Raw genomic sequence first — 15,579 nt, 5'->3', positions numbered from 1 at the left:
TCTGATATGTGACTTCTGTGAAAGGGTCATTTGGCCTACAAAAGGGGTCATGACCCACAGATTGAGAACTGCTGCTTTATGTCTTTCTCCCTGGGGAGAAAGACATACCTGTCCACATTTCATGATCAAGTAAATGTGAAAACAGCCCAAAGACCACAGCCATCCTGGCCTTTGTCTTAGGCAGGTGTTTTGTTGTGCAGAAAGGATTTTGTGGCTTTTCTTGAGGCTGCTTGAGATGTTTATCTGATATCCTCATTAAGGATGGTAGGTTCTTCTTCTGTTTTAATTTGAGTGAATTTCTGGGAAAAACTGTGGATTTCAGCCAAAATGCTAATGACTATGGCATTACTTTGAAGGACTGGTTAGTTCTGTAGAGAATCATTTTGTAGTTAATTATGTTAGCAAATCAACAGCAGCTTCTTGAAGGGGAAAGTGATGGGGAGAAATTGCATATATATTTAAATTATTCATAATTCAAAGAAGGGTCAGGAATTCATTTCCCAGAAAGAAGAGTGTACGTGCAAGTAATTCATATTTGCATATAATTTCCATGTTACAGCTATAAGTTTGTAGTGGGCATCATATCAGGGATACACAAAGGCTTTGTATTTAAGGTAGTATACTCATCCCACTTTGTACTAATTCAAACATTTCCCACTTCTAGGCAACGAGAGATCTTCAACCCAAGCCCATGGTTTTAGTGAACTTGGGTATCCAGTAGGGTTTGGAGAGAGGGAGCTGACCATGAGGATACATGGATATTCATCTAGGAAGGATGAGAATCCCTGTCCTTCTCTCCTTCCTTCCTATTGAAGTACAACAGTCACAAAGAGGAATCTGTTATATACAGAATGGTTGCTGTGCTAGGTATGTTTTTGTTACTGTAATAAACTAGCATGAGCAAAGCAACTTATAGAAGGAAGAACTCATTTTGGATTAAGATTCCAGGGGGAAAGTCCATAATGGTGGGGGGACATATGGTGGGATGAGACTAGAACAGAAAGATGAGGGGCTACATCTTCAACTCTAAACACAAATCCAAGAGTTATAAGCTCTTAAAGCCCATCCCAGTGATGTACTTCCTTCAGGAAGACTATACTTCCTAAAGATTCCATGCTGTGCCCAAACAGCACTACCCAGTGGGCACCAGTGTTGAAATATCTAAGCCTATGGAATATTTTTATTTAAACCACCACTATTGATTATTGTGCCTCTGGAACTCTTTAGAGGAAGATAATCCTTAGTTCTTTTTATTTAAAATTTATTTGATTATTTTATGTATTAACAATCTTCCAACCTCACAACTCATTAATCCCCCTTATTACCATAATATAAATTAGCAGGTTGGAGAGATGGCTCAGAGGTTAAGAGTACTTGACTGCTCTTCCTGAGGACCTGGGTTCGTTTCTCAGCTCTCACACAGTGGCTCTCAACCATTTGTAAATCCAGTCTCAAGGGATATGATACCCTCTTCTGCCTCCATGGTTATCAGGCATGTGCATGGTACACAGACATAGATTCAGGCAAAACACCCATATACAAAAGTAATAAAATAAGGACTATAAAGGCAGCATGTTATAAGCAGTGGAATTTTTAATTTCTGATGACTGAAAAAGCTTCTCAGGATAACTTGGATCAAGGCAGTTTGACTACTGTGGGAGGCCTCATGGTAGTAGTTCTGTTCCTATCAAGGCAGACCTCAATTTGAACATGGGCTGTTTCTTCTACACTGGACTTTGCTATCTTCTTCAAGAGCCTGATTCTTCAGAATTTCAGCTTCCCCTGTGTCTGAATGGGAAAAGCAGTGTCCATAGTAGTGGGTGTTATGTAGCCCTTCACCCCTCTGCAAAGGTAAGGGGAAGGAGGGCAACTGATCAATAAGGTTTTTATCAAAGAGGACATGAGAGATCCAGAATTTCATCTGCTCTAAGAGAAAGTTTGTTAGTACAGTTTGAATTGTCTTCTGATGAGTCAGGTTTTAATCATAATTACCTTAGTAGTTGGGCTACACATTTGGCCACAAGCATTGTGTGCATTGTGTGTGTGTGTGATTGCTCCGTGGCTTTTGGTAGTTAGTGATTTGGTAGCCACCCAATACTGTCTGACCATCCAAGGACAAGCTCATCAGTTTTGATCTGTGTGATTGTCACTTTATGAGGCCAGCATGGGGATTTGACTTTCTGCCTTTTGTACTCCTGTTTTGAATGTTAAAGACAAGCAAATGCTTATACTGTCTTATTCATTCTTATTTATTTAGTACCTTCATGTTTTAGTTGCTGTGACAAAACATCATGACCAACAGAACTTATAAATCATTTAACTTGTGGCATCATCATCAAAGCAGGAATCATGGCAGCAGGCAGGTGGGCAGGTAGGCATGATACTGGAGCATTAGCTGAGCTCACATCTCAACCACAATGTGTGTGTGTGTGTGTGTGTGTGTGTGTGTGTGTGTGTGTGAGAGAGAGAGAGAGAGAGAGAGAGAGAGAGAGAGAGAGAGAACAAGCTAACAGGATCTGGGGATGGCTTGGGCTTTCGAACCCTCAAATCATCATCCTCTACCCCCAGTGACACAGCTTCTTCAACAAGGCCACACCTCCTAGTCCTTTCCAAACCCTTCCACCAACAGGGCACCAAACATTCAAATATATGAGCCTGAGTGGCCATTCTCATTCATTCAAACTACCACACTAGAGTTAACTGGGAAGATAAACCTCAGTTGAGAAGATGCCTCCATCAGTTGCCTGTCAGCAAGTTCATTCATAGGAATTTTTTTTTTTTTTTTTTTTTTTTTTTTTTTATTAATGACTGATGTAGGACAGCCCTGCCCACTGTGGTAGCACCAACCCTGGGCAAGTGATCCTGAGTTGTATAAGAAAGCAGGGTGAATAAGCTATGAGGAGCAATCTAGTAATCATTTGTCCTTCTATGGTCTCTGTTTTAGTTGCTGCCTCCAGGTTACTGCCTTGAACTCCGGCCTTGGCTTTCCTTAAAAAGTCAACTGTGATCCTGGATGTGTAAGCCAAACAAACTCTTTCCTCCCCATGTTGTTTTTGCTTTATCACAACAAGAAAAATATTAACTGGAACACTTCTTGTTACCTTGTATTTATCTTTTTCTTTTTTTTTTTAATGGCTCATTACAAAGCATGAAGATCCTCAAAACACAGAAAAAAAGAAAACAGGAAAGCACTGAGTTCTCATTAAGTATGAATCACAGCTTCTGGGCAGTAACAAATGTGTCTTTATTCTTCAGAGAAAGGCTGAGTGGGTTAGAATGCAAGAAACCACTTAGCTGCCATATGCAGTTTTACTAGGCACATTAGGTTTTCCTTGAAGTCCCTCCTGGGCCTCTTACATAGACATCGTGATCTCATCCATAAAGGCTGTACCCACCATGGAAAGGATATCAACACTCATACCACAGCAACATAAGACTGTGCACCATGAAATTCTGGATAAATCATTTTCAGTCTCATTTTGTCATATTCTGACACAGGGAAAACAGTGGGCTCTGTGTGTGTGTGTGTGTGTGTGTGTTTGTGTGTGTATATATAAACAGAGATTTTAGATATGATGAGAAGACCTCAGAATAGGTAATATATATTTTTAATTAAACTTTATTATAAAAAAACCCCTGCAGGTTCAGTGGTTAGGAGCACTGCACTGGCTGCTCTTCTAGAGTTTCAGTTCCCAGCACCCACATGGCAGTTCACAACTGGCTGTTACTCCAGTTCCAGGGGATCTGGCACCCTTACACAGATATACATGCAGGCAAAACACCAATACACGTAAAATTAAAAAGTACTTTGTAAGTAAGAACATCACAAACCGAAGTTTTGTGTTTGTGTGTGTGTATAAACAAATGATTGTGTGGGTATAGTATATAACATATAGAAAAGAATAAAAAGGCCAAATAACAAATAATAATTATTAGACAGAAGTTATATACAAAGAAGACATAAAGTGAATTGTTTTTCTACTTCTAACTGAGTCATAGATTTTTTATTTTGGAGTTGGATAAGTGCACAAATATATTTAATAGTTAAAGTATGAAATCCATTGAGAAGCTCCACAGCTTCTGTTCGAAATGGCTGCTCTGTGTAGGAGTTCATTGAGATGCATGGACTTTGGGTCTTGTTAATTTTGATAATTCATTTTAAAAGACCATGAAATCAGTAGGAGATGCAGTGCTGGGGGCTGTGGTGAGTCTGAGTATCATTGTGAGTTGCTGGGCGCTGGCACCTTTGGTGATGCTGTATTATGTATGGCACTTTTTTCTTCTGTCTCCTCCAGTGCCATCGAACTCTTATTTATGAAGGAATTGCCCCTTTCAAATCCCTTCCATGCTCATCACTTCTCTCTCTTTTTTCAATTTTAATTCTTTATTCACTTTACATTTTGATCACAGTTCCCCTCCCCCTCTTCCCAGTCCACCCTTACAAATCTCTTTCCCCATTGTCCTCTCCCCACAAATCCCCTTCCCCATTGTCCTCTCCCCTTGGGTACCCTCCCATCCTGGGGTATCTAGTCCCAGCAGAACTAGGCACATCCTCTTTCACTGAGGCCCACTCAGGCAGTACAGCTAGGGAAAAGAGGATACAGTGGCAGGGAACAGAGACCAAGACATCCCCTGCTCCACTTGTTAAGGGATCCACATGAAGTCCAAGGGACTCTTGTTAACAAGTCCACTTGTTAAGGGATTCCACATTTGCTACAAATGTGTAGGGGGGGTCTAGATCTAGCTCCTGCATGCCCCCTGGTTGGTGACCGAAGCTCTGTGAACCTCCATGGTCCAAAGTTAGTTGACTCTGTAGGACTTCTTGACCTCTCAGACTTGCTCACTTTTATCCTCCACTCTTTTACAAGACTCTCAGGGTGATATTTGGCCGTGGGTCTCTGTATCTGCCTCTACCTCCACCCACTTCTGGTTGTAGCTTCTCAGTCTATGTCACATTGTGCTAGGTTACAAGACTCTCAGGGTGATATTTGGCCGTGGGTCTCTGTATCTGCCTCTACCTCCACCCACTTCTGGTTGTAGCTTCTCAGTCTATGTCACATTGTGCTAGGTTCCTGTCTGCAAGCATAGCAGAGTATCATTAGTAGTGTTAGGGGTTGGCTCTCTCACATGGGATGGACATCAGCCATAAAATTTAGGGCAAGCATGGTACAACCCACAAATCCAAAGAAACTGGGTAATATGGAAGTCGCAAGAGAGGATGTGGGAATCTCACTCAGAAGGAGAAACTAAATAGCCATTGGAGGTGGATGGAGAGGGGGAACTGCGTAGGAGAAGAGGTGAGGAAGAGAGTGGGGATGGTAATCAGGTGTTGGGAGGAGAGAGAGAGAGATAGAAGAGGGGCTTGGAATGAGAATAAAATCAGTTTGGGGGCATCTCTAGTAACTAGCTGGAGGCATTGGATGAGAGAGGACATGTGAAATCTATGGGGATGACCCCTAGCTTAGATCCCTACCAGAGGGGGATATAAAGACTAAAGTGGCCATCTCTTGTAGCCAGACAGGCGTTCCAGAGGAGAGGGCCGGGAACAGAACATCAGTCTACCCACATAACCTTCAACCCCAAATTTGTCTTGCCTACAAAATGTGCAGGGATAAAGACAGAGCAGAGACTGAGGGAACAGCCAACCAATGACTGCCCCAACTTGAGACGCATCACTTCTTTTAATCTGAACAGTAATCACTTGGGGTACAGAGTTTGTGAGTAGCATTTTGTAGTTCAGAAGAGACATGTTTAGTCACTTACCCCAAATGAATCAGTGCTAGGCATGTTGGGGTTGGGGTATTGCTTTTCTTTCTCCCAGCAGAGGTTCATCCATCCATCTGCTTCTTAGTGAGTACCTTGTTTGTGCTGAACTTTCTCTGCATTGTGCATTGGTGGTAGAGATGGCTAAGGAGGGAGGGCCCAGCCATATGTTCCCCTGTCAGGACACAGCCTTGCGTCTCTTTGTAGGATAATGTCTATGCTCCTGCTTGAAGCTTTTCTCTAGAACCTCTGAGCTCAGAAACAAAGTGTTGTGGTTCATACTTTCTCATGATGCATGGTGTCTAGACAGGGCTTGAGGGTCTGTGTGTTGTGGGATTCACAGGTGAAACCCTGGTTTTCAGTGTCTTTAGGTCTTCACAGTTGGGTGACTGGCTGAGCACTCCAGGGATGAGCAGATGACTTTTGGAGTAGACAGGTGGTTTGGCTGGCACATACTTTGTTTTGGCGTAGTATTCTGAGTTGTCTGGCTCTTTGAGAACTGACATCTCTGTTCCTTCTCGGTGTTGTGGGCTTTTCTTGGGTGGGAAATAAGGCAGCTATTATTTGTTGGTTAAGGAATATATCTACGTTTCTTTCCTCCTATTCTCCCTTTATCCCCTCTTCCTCTTTCTGCCTGCACTAGACCAGGCCTTTTGCTATAGGTGAGTGTTAGACATTGTTAATGAATAAAAGCTTGTGCTCCCAGGAGCTTCTCAGTAGTTGACAGGGGAATGGATTCTGCTTATTCCCTCCCTTCTCTTTAATACAGTGGTTCTCAACCTTCCTAATGCTTTGGCACTTTAATACAGTTTCTCATGTTATGGTGACCCCAGCCATAAAATTATTTTTTATTGCTATTGCATAACTGTAATTTTGCTACTGTTAAACATCATATTATAAATATCTGTGTTTTCTGATAGCCTTAGGTGACCTCTCTGAAAGAGTCATTGGACCCCAAGGGGTTGAGAACCACTACTCTAATGTCATGACCTGCTAGTCACTCCAGATGTGATCCAATGCTGCCTGTAGGTTTATATCAGGCCACAGGTAAATCTGGATGGAAGATATTTTGGTTAGTTGGCACACATTCCATAGACTTGGGAATCTAAGAAACATTTGAAGATTTTATTTTGGGCCAGCACTGGCAATGAGACAATCCTTAAAAAAAAAAAAAAAAGAAAAGAAAAATATTTCCCAGGCTGCAAAGCTGAGGAGGAGAGGGCAGTCATAGAAGACAGCCTTTCACTTTAAGAGGAGGAAAGGTCCTGGATATACTGAGAGAGGCCATAGAAAACCAGCTATTATTGTCATATTGACTCGTTCCTTTCTGTACAACATTTTCTCACCATCTTAGAGCATGTGGGATAATTGCAGGAGTATTCATACTTACAGAAGTAGTGAATCTTCTGTGTTAATAAGACTAAAGTGAACAGTACAGGTCTACCTATTGCTTTTCTTTGTCTCCTGGACTTACCTAAACCTGATTACAATGTAACCAAATACTAAATTGCATGAGGCTGGAACACATGAGCTCCCAGTAGAGTCCAAGGGTCACCGTTAAAAGAGAGGACGCTGAGTGCTGAGTTAGTTTTCTCCCCAGTCCTGGGACACGCTTTCTGTGGGCTGTCACCAACGAAATTGAGCCTGGAGGAGTGGCTCTTTAAGAAGCAGAATCTAAGGTAAGCTCCATTTTCTAGGGATGTAGTGTTAAGAAATAGTCTCACTGTGACTAGGTTATCTGAGGGGGAAGAAAGGGAATACAGGGACAGCACAATTCCCTAGGGGTTGGTTTTGAGCAGAGAGTTTGTAGCATTTACCCCCTTCTAGGGATGGCTGAAATAGTTTTGCAGAGAGCAGCCCCAGTATCCAGGTCTCCTGCCTATATCACATGGCATTTGAGTAAACTTGTACTAAACAATCAGCTGTGAAATCTATGACTTCCTGTGGTACACTTCTCACAATATTTATATAGGCCATCATTTAGTGAACCATATAAATATTTATGGCATGGAACAGCCTTTTGATCATAAATAGGGGCCAAGAGTCAGTGCAGCCCCTGCTGGGGACTTGCTAGGTAGATCCTGAGTTATAAGGCATCTTGTAGGCTGAGATATTAGGTGTGTCTCAGGACTTGTGCACAGCTTGAATGTCTCTTCATTAGTTTTCTTTCTCTTTGCCATCCACAGGCAATGGTGGCTTCTTCCTCTTTCCTGAAGGCCATCCCCTACAGCTGCTCTTTTTTTTTTAGAATGTCCCGCTTTGCCCTAAAACAGTGAGAAGAAACCCAAGTTCCATTCATCATTCATAAAGCAGGCTTCAAAATTGCCCTGACCTAGCATAGAATCATAGCCCCTCTGTTGCTGCTATGCCTTACTTAGTGCCCCCTTTGAATACCTCAGCTCATTTTCCTAAGAAATGGGGCTTCCACACTGCCTACTTGACAAGGCTAAACTAAGGATTAAATAAAATCATGAAATCAGGTGGGCAGTTTTGCAGGGCAGAGCTCAAGAACGACCAGCTTTTGTGGTATCTGTTGTTTACTGAAGTTGCAAAAACTTTGATTTTTAGTTTTAGCTGAATGTCTGGAAAGTGCCCCAAGCTCACTATTGTATGCTTGTGTTTAAATCCTGGGGCTGGTGTTTGCTTCCTGTGTGCTTCAGGCAGATTCTAGGTGCTGCTGAGGTAAATAGTGAGGGATAGGCTTGCTAACCTCATTGATTGGGTTTCTGTAATTCATTAAGCCCTTGATAGAAACAAGCAAAACAATGGTGATTCCCAACTTCTTCTTTTTCAATTAGGAAGAGAATAGTATTTCCCTTCAATTAGAAAATATTATTTCCTCATTAGAAAAAATAATATTTTCTCTATTTCTTAGGTTTTGTCTTTTTGGGTACTGATTAAGTGGGGAGTTCAGGACATAGGACTGTACTTGTAACTGAGGAACAAAGGGCACAAAGTAGGAGGGGCAGGGGATTTGGTTTCAGGGAACCTGGGTGCCCAAGGGCTCACACTTGCTAGAGTTGAGGTTCCAGGTGTGGAAACAACTCTCAAAGAGATTAAAAGCACAGTAATGGGGAAATGGTGAAGCTGAATATTGAATTAGGATCTCTTTCTTAGAAAAACGTGCACTGAGAAGCTTGTGCAAGCACTGCTGGGAGAAGGCCTCCCTGGCTCCCAGTGGGCTGAAGGCATCTTGTAGGATGTCTAGAAATAGTTTCTGGAAGTTGGAGAAGCTAGACAGAGGCAGTCTGGTGGTGTGGATGGACAGACGTTAAAGGTGGACAGCCTGGCTTTTGGGTTAGCTGACCTCAGCACAGTAGGCAAGGGCCCTTAACACAGTCTTCAGCAAATCAGCGTTTAGTAATGGAAGGCTATCAGAAGGCAGCAAAGCATCTTCAGACAGATTAACGGCTTTGAGAGGTAGAGGGGATGGCTCACTGTCTTACTTAGTGGTTGCATGAACTATTGGAGTATATTGCTTCACCCGGCTAGGGCTTATCAATAAAATGGGATGGCAATAGTTGTTTCCTTCATGGTTTTCAGGATCAGAAGTAGCAATTCAAACAGGCTCCAGAGCATCAGATAAATAGTTAGCACTGCACCTTTTATTATTCCCTAATGATGGGTTCTTAGGATACCCAGTTCATTCACTGGGTCCCAAGGGCTTGCTGAATTTCTACTTGTGCAAGGTACTAGCTATCTTATGGAGACAAGGGTGCAGTTTGAGTTCACTGTAATGGGTTATACTCTACTTTCTTCACATGGTGAAGACTCTTATGCAGGTAGGTGTTTTTCCTAGATTCAGAACCCAGACCTAAAGCAAGCCCACAACTGGTGAGTGGTGAGTGAACACCATTCCCTGTTTTATTTTTTATTTTATTTTATTGATGGTTGGTTCAAGACATTATTCTACTTGCAGAGGAATGCGGTCAGGACCTAGGCCTAGCTCCATGGGGAACCTCTCTTGCCTCGGGGTTGGCAGCATAGATAAAACCAGAGTATTTCTGTGAGAAAGGCAGAAGAAGTTCTGTAGAGATTCTTAATTCTTCCTTATTTTCTGGTTTCTTTCCAGGTTTGGAACAGTCTTATACAGTTTTAGGTAAGAGCAGAAGCCATTGGCATTCTTGTGTCTGTGGTGTGATGGTTAATGCTGTCAGCTTGGCAATACCTAAAGTTACCTAGGTGAAGAGCCTCTGGGGATCTTTCTGATTGCTTTAGTTGAGGTGAGAAGACTGCCCACCATGAGTGACACCATTCCCTCGTTGGGACCTGGGCCATGTAAATACATATGTGTTGCTGAGTAGTAAGGGCATCCATTAACTGCCTGTTTTCCAATGGTGGGTTTTCCAATGTGATCAGATTCCTCAGGGTTCTGCTGCCTTGATTTTCATACCATGATGAAGGCTGACCCTTGAGCTCTGAGCCAGAGTAAATCTTTTCTCCTTTAAGATGATTCTGGTAGAACATTTTACTACAGCAACAGAAGAGTAGGTAAGGAACATGGGTAGGAGCTGCTTCTCACAATGAAGATGGTGGAAACAAGGAAAAAAATCAATGTAAAACGAGGTGTATGCAAGATGGTGGCAAGTGGGCAGAATAGGTTGCCAGGGTAGTCTAAGTCAAGGCACTCTCTTGTCTTGTTAGTCACCTTGTCCTCAGTGGAGGGCCACTCTGATAACTTCATTTTATGTACCACAAAGAAAGAAATTCTACAAATGGATTCCACTATAGACTATAAGAAGAATCGCCCTGATCTCAGGGAAGCTAAATATGAAAAAACAAACAAACAAATAAACAAACCAACCAACCCCCCAAAACATGTTCTCTTAGAAGTAGCAAAATGTGGCTGTAAACCTTTAAGGAAATACTTAATTGGTTGACACAGAGATTAGAATAAACCAGAACACTGTGAGATGCCATGATGTTACATAACAACTGTGGTAATTGACAGAGGACAGGTAGGACAGTGGGTATACATGCCTCTGGGAATGTGCAGGTTCTCCCTTCTAGCTTTCTGTAAGCACAGCTTATGCTGCATAACATGGACATCATTTACTGCGTTTCTCAGGAAGGAACCTTGTTAAATGACACACAATTTTACAAGCGCAGACTGAGAAATTAACATAATTAAGGCATGGCTCTTTGCATTCTTTTTCCTATTTTGGTTCACTGATAAAGGAGTTCACTTTAGAAAATTATCATTGAGAACCAATTATATTCCAGAGACTAGAAGGGAGTAGGGATATAGAAATCAGTAACTTCCCTTTTTTGCCAGGTTCAGTCCAATAAGGGACATAGACATAGAAACATACCACCAAAACATGGTCCAGAGCGAACATTTGAAATGAAAGTATAGACATTGTACCATATTTGTAGCGCACAGCCTCGCTGATAAGGAGAACGCCACACTGAGGATTCTTCTGACAGCATTTATTGAACAGCTCTCATGATGGTGAGGTGGAGGGAAGGACACAGAGCTCAGAAAGCCTGCTGCTTAAATAGAGCTTTGGGAGATGTGCAGATCCCTCATTGGCTCAAATCTTTCATCCAATTGTCATACTCGGTTTTCGTGCCATGGGCAGGCGCATTCTCAAGTAAAGCTTCCGTGAAGAACCAGGAAGCAGAAGCCTGCGCCATCTTTTAATGGCAAATGCGGCTCCTCACACATATTGACAGCCTTTGTACATGTGCAAGAAGAGCTAGAAGGTCCCCCATAGAAGTCGGAATTGGAAAGGGAAGGTCGAGTGAAGCGGGGAGAGGACCCTCCATCAGTGAAGAACACAAGTGTACTTTTAGGCCTATGAGAATATCTAGGTCCCCAGTGGGTAGGGCCAGGGCACTGTTCATTAGGGTTAAGAAGCTCACAGAGGGTCCCACTTGGGGAAGACCTCAGGCTATCCTCCTCTCTCTATTGTGATGGTATTCTGCTGCCTGAGAAAGAACCTAGCACAGTAATCACTACGGTGTCCATCATGGCTTGATCCTGTATATCTGACTTGGGATACTAGGACACAAGAGGACAGACACACAGATACAAGTACAGAAAAGCCAGGACTGGATGGACTGTGCACACTCTGATAAAGATGCACCATCAGAGTCTGCACTATAGAGGTGGGAGTTATTATATACAGTTGTAGGAGGAGGCAGAATTATTGTATACAGTTGTAGGAGGAGGTAGGGTTGCTGTATGCAGTTGCAGTGAGAGGCAGGGCTATTGTATAGAGTTGTTCAAGAAGGCAGGGCTACTATATATTTAGCTGACCAAGGAGGCAGGCTTAGCTAATCTTGTTAGGGGAGTCTTTATAGGGGAACTGGTTCAGACTGTAAGTATCTAGGATGAGGAAACTGCACTTGACCTTTCCTTATGGACCAGGGGAAGGTTTTGACATTCCCGTGGGTCTGAGGCAAGAGGTCATTGACATGGTCATACTCATGTCAAACAATTCATGTTCACTCAGGACTTCCTTTACTCCCTATAAACCACTAAGAGCAAACAGAAAGCATGGGAATGACAACTCAGCCTGTATCTGCATTATTTAAAAATCTGCTTTTATTGGTTACTGGCTTAAAGAGAAGGCATCACTGCTGAGTGAATGAGGAATGAAAGCTGGTACTCCTGTTTCTATGAGCTCCAAGGGAAAAAAGCCAGGGAGACAGGAAGCCCCACCTGCTGAGACTAGGAACCCTGTCCTGCTCAGGGGGAGGCTGTGGGCTTTATTAGTCTTGCTTTTCCATTTTCTTCTTCACCTGCCACAGAGCTGAAAGGGAGCAAACACAGATGGCAAATCATTGTGATTAAGCCAGAAGCTATCACTTTTAATGAAGTTGTTTTTTTTTTTTTTCCTCTCTTTTAGGTCCTTTTTATTGGGGCAAATATCCAGGAAGCAGTAACTGAACATCTGCTGGCTGACTTGTTTTAGAATCCCCAAGAGTAAGATGGCCAAGAAACCATCATTTTTCTAAGTTGAGGGTGCATACTGCTCAGGTTAAAATTGGACCACAGGAGCTCAGACCACCTTGCTGACCAGGGGCAGCTGTGCTGTGCTAGTTAATGTCTGGAGGCTGCCCTACGTGAGTCTGGAGAAAGAGCCCTGGGAGAATCCTGTGTCATGTGGCTCATCCCATGAGCAGCCCCAAGGGCCCAGGCATTCCTGAGGGTTCTGGTCAGGTTTCCTTGTAACTCATCAGGGGTCGGTCAGGAAAATAGATCATTTAACACACTCTTGATCTTGCTTCTCCTGGGTCTTCTCCTAATTCCCAGTTAGCTCATGATGGCTGTGGTATAAGTGTTTCTTCTTAAAATTGTTATGTCAAGCCTCTGCAGAAAAAGGGAGGGAGCCAGAAGCTCAGGGTTACACAGGTGGGGAGTTCAGGCCCAGCTGCTCCAGTGAAGCATGGGGAACACCTTCTGTTTCCAGATGTTGGTTTTCCTGTCAGTGTAATTCGGTGTCACTGTTATGATGGACTTAGTGTGAAACAAAAAGCTATTTGCCTTTTAAACATTCCCCTGGCTCAGCACCATTACAGAGACTCACTCCCATGTGCTTGTCTCCACTCATAGGGAGGAGTGGAGAGCGCATGGCTACATACAGTGCTTAGCACAGGATACCTATAAGGCTGATTTGCTGCATGACTGGCTGGGAAATGATGCTTCTTTTAGTTCCACGGCTGTCATCTTGTGGATTCAAATTTCCAGAGTAAACATCCATCTCTTATGTTTTCCACTGCCCTCTCATTGTCTTTTCTTAAGTCACTATGTAATCAGGTGCTCAATTTCTGACGCCCATCCAGGAGTGGGAATAGTGTGTGTTAATGTGCTTGTTCTCTAACCACCTTGCTCAGTGCCTATAAAACCTTTGATAGGATAAATAAATAATGCACAGCCCCCAGTTAGGTAGTTGGATTCCTTTTTCTGTCTGCTTTGAAGATTGAACTTCTTGGCTGGCTAGCAAGTCTGCTTGTCTTCACATGGCTTTTGCACTTGTCCACCACAGGTAGAGGGACCATGATGTCTGGCGGAGACCATGAACCAGGTCATTACTATGTGGGCATCGATGTGGGAACAGGTAGTGTCCGTGCAGCTCTAGTGGACCAGAGAGGGGTCCTTTGGGCTTTCGCAGAACAGCCAATTAAGAAGTGGGAGCCCCAGTTCAACCACCATGAGCAATCCTCAGAGGACATCTGGACAGCTTGTTGCCTTGTCACAAAGGTAAGAGCCAAACTGTGGCATCTCTTCCTTGTGCATGCTCCACCTGCTCAGCAGTTTCATATGTGTATACTTGGTCTGCACACCACATTAGGGTAACTGGAGGCATGGACTGGGTGGTGTAGGCTTTGCCTTTCAGAAGCAAACCTTACTGGGAGTGACAGACAGCTGTAATGTGCTGCAGCCAGTACATAGAGCTAGAGCTGACACTGAGGGCATGGTGACAGTGAAGACAGGGCAGAGGATGTGGAAGCCTGAGATGTGGAAATGAGGAAGGAAGAGTCATGGCAGCACTCGGTGTGTCTCTATTGTATGGAAATGTGTTAGCACACTCTGTGGTGGGACCTTGGAACTTGGTGGAACTAGCCTTACAGCTAGTACTACTGCTGCCTCCTAGTTTATTTTGGTCCAGGAAGAGATGGAAAGGGGAGTGCTGGTCAGTTTACCCCAAATCAGGCAGTAGTTAGTGACAGGGAACAGCAGGGTAATAACCTAAATGTCTGATTCCTATTAACAGTGAGCTCTGTGTCCTCCCAGTGGGACACACAAGGGGCACTGCATTGTGGGTAAGAGAAACAACGAAGGGCAGAAAACCGTGGCATGCTCTAAGAAAGCATCTTCATATGAGTCCCATACATGCTTATCTTGAGTGGTCTGTGATAAGCCTGGGCTTGCTGTCTTAAGGAAGGAAGTGATGCTGGCTGTGAATAGTTTATATCTGAAGTCTGTGATGTTAGTATGACTTTATATTTTGATGATCATTAAGAACAGTCATTCTTTTCTCTCCTTTCCCACCCCCAAAGGAGGAAAAAAAAAATGAAATCCTGAGTTCTGTTTCTTCTCCCTGTTTCTAGTTGAGGTCCTTAAATATTCATGAGGTACTTGGTAATTTTCAGCTGGACAGTCACCCATTTTTTTCTGTATTGATTGGTCTGGTTAAACTTTGATGAGCTCTGAGCAGCTGTTAGTGCCCCAGAGAAAACCACAGAGAGGTGGCTTTGGCTACTCAGGCACTCTGCAGAAATAAAAGAGGGGTCATTTTCTCTTCTGCCTGTTTAATTTTCCTCTCCTCTCCCTGCTCCCAGTCTCTGCCTCTATGAAAATCTTCTGCTCTTTGCCCCTGGGTCTCTTTTGTTCTTCTAACACGCTTGCCATTAAGGAAATTGTCAAGAAGAAAATATAGTTCCCTGATGAAGAGCTCCCTTAAAACACATCTACTCCAGCACAGCTTGGTTTAATGGCAGACTTTTAATCATCTCCCAGTGGTGGTCAGCTCATCATTTGAGTCATCCCTGATAGCCACAGAAGTGCAGGGCATTAGTGCTCGCTCAGCCATGCCTTTCACTGCAGAAGAGCTACCGAAGGCCCATGGGCCTTAGGCCATGTCTCACACATTGTGTATGGAGTGTGTCCTGTCTGCTTACAGCCTCACGTGAGGAGTTGCTGTAAGAAGAACTTTTTGACACACTAAGTATGCATTCTGCACTTGAACTTCTGGGGTGGGAGTCCCTGTTCTAGCAATGTTTAATTTGTGATCTTGGACTCATTACCATTTCTTGCCCTGTTTCCTTCTCAATAAAAGAAGATTAATGAGAGTCCCCAGCTTGATA

At 43.3% G+C, this 15,579-nt stretch overlaps 1 protein-coding gene across 16 annotated transcripts in view; it reads left to right on the top strand.

Moving 5' to 3' along the window:
• The window catches only part of Fggy (FGGY carbohydrate kinase domain containing), a 363,434-nt gene that overhangs the window by 13,866 nt on the left and 333,989 nt on the right, over positions 1 to 15,579 (top strand). For 6 of the 16 annotated variants that reach the window (XM_034503690.2, XM_034503689.2, XR_013110578.1 and 3 more), the window contains one exon: positions 13,758 to 13,972. In XM_034503690.2, coding sequence (XP_034359581.1) covers positions 13,769 to 13,972 — 204 coding nt within the window. In that variant the 5' untranslated portion in view covers positions 13,758 to 13,768. The other 10 variants (XM_076934644.1, XM_076934650.1, XM_034503691.2 and 7 more) reach the window with 8 other exon arrangements.

This window comes from Arvicanthis niloticus, chromosome 5 (assembly GCF_011762505.2).
Source record: "Arvicanthis niloticus isolate mArvNil1 chromosome 5, mArvNil1.pat.X, whole genome shotgun sequence".
NCBI lineage: Eukaryota > Metazoa > Chordata > Mammalia > Rodentia > Muridae > Arvicanthis > Arvicanthis niloticus.
Note: the sequence above shows the minus strand (reverse complement) of the source record. Positions and strands in the feature narration are given on the sequence as shown.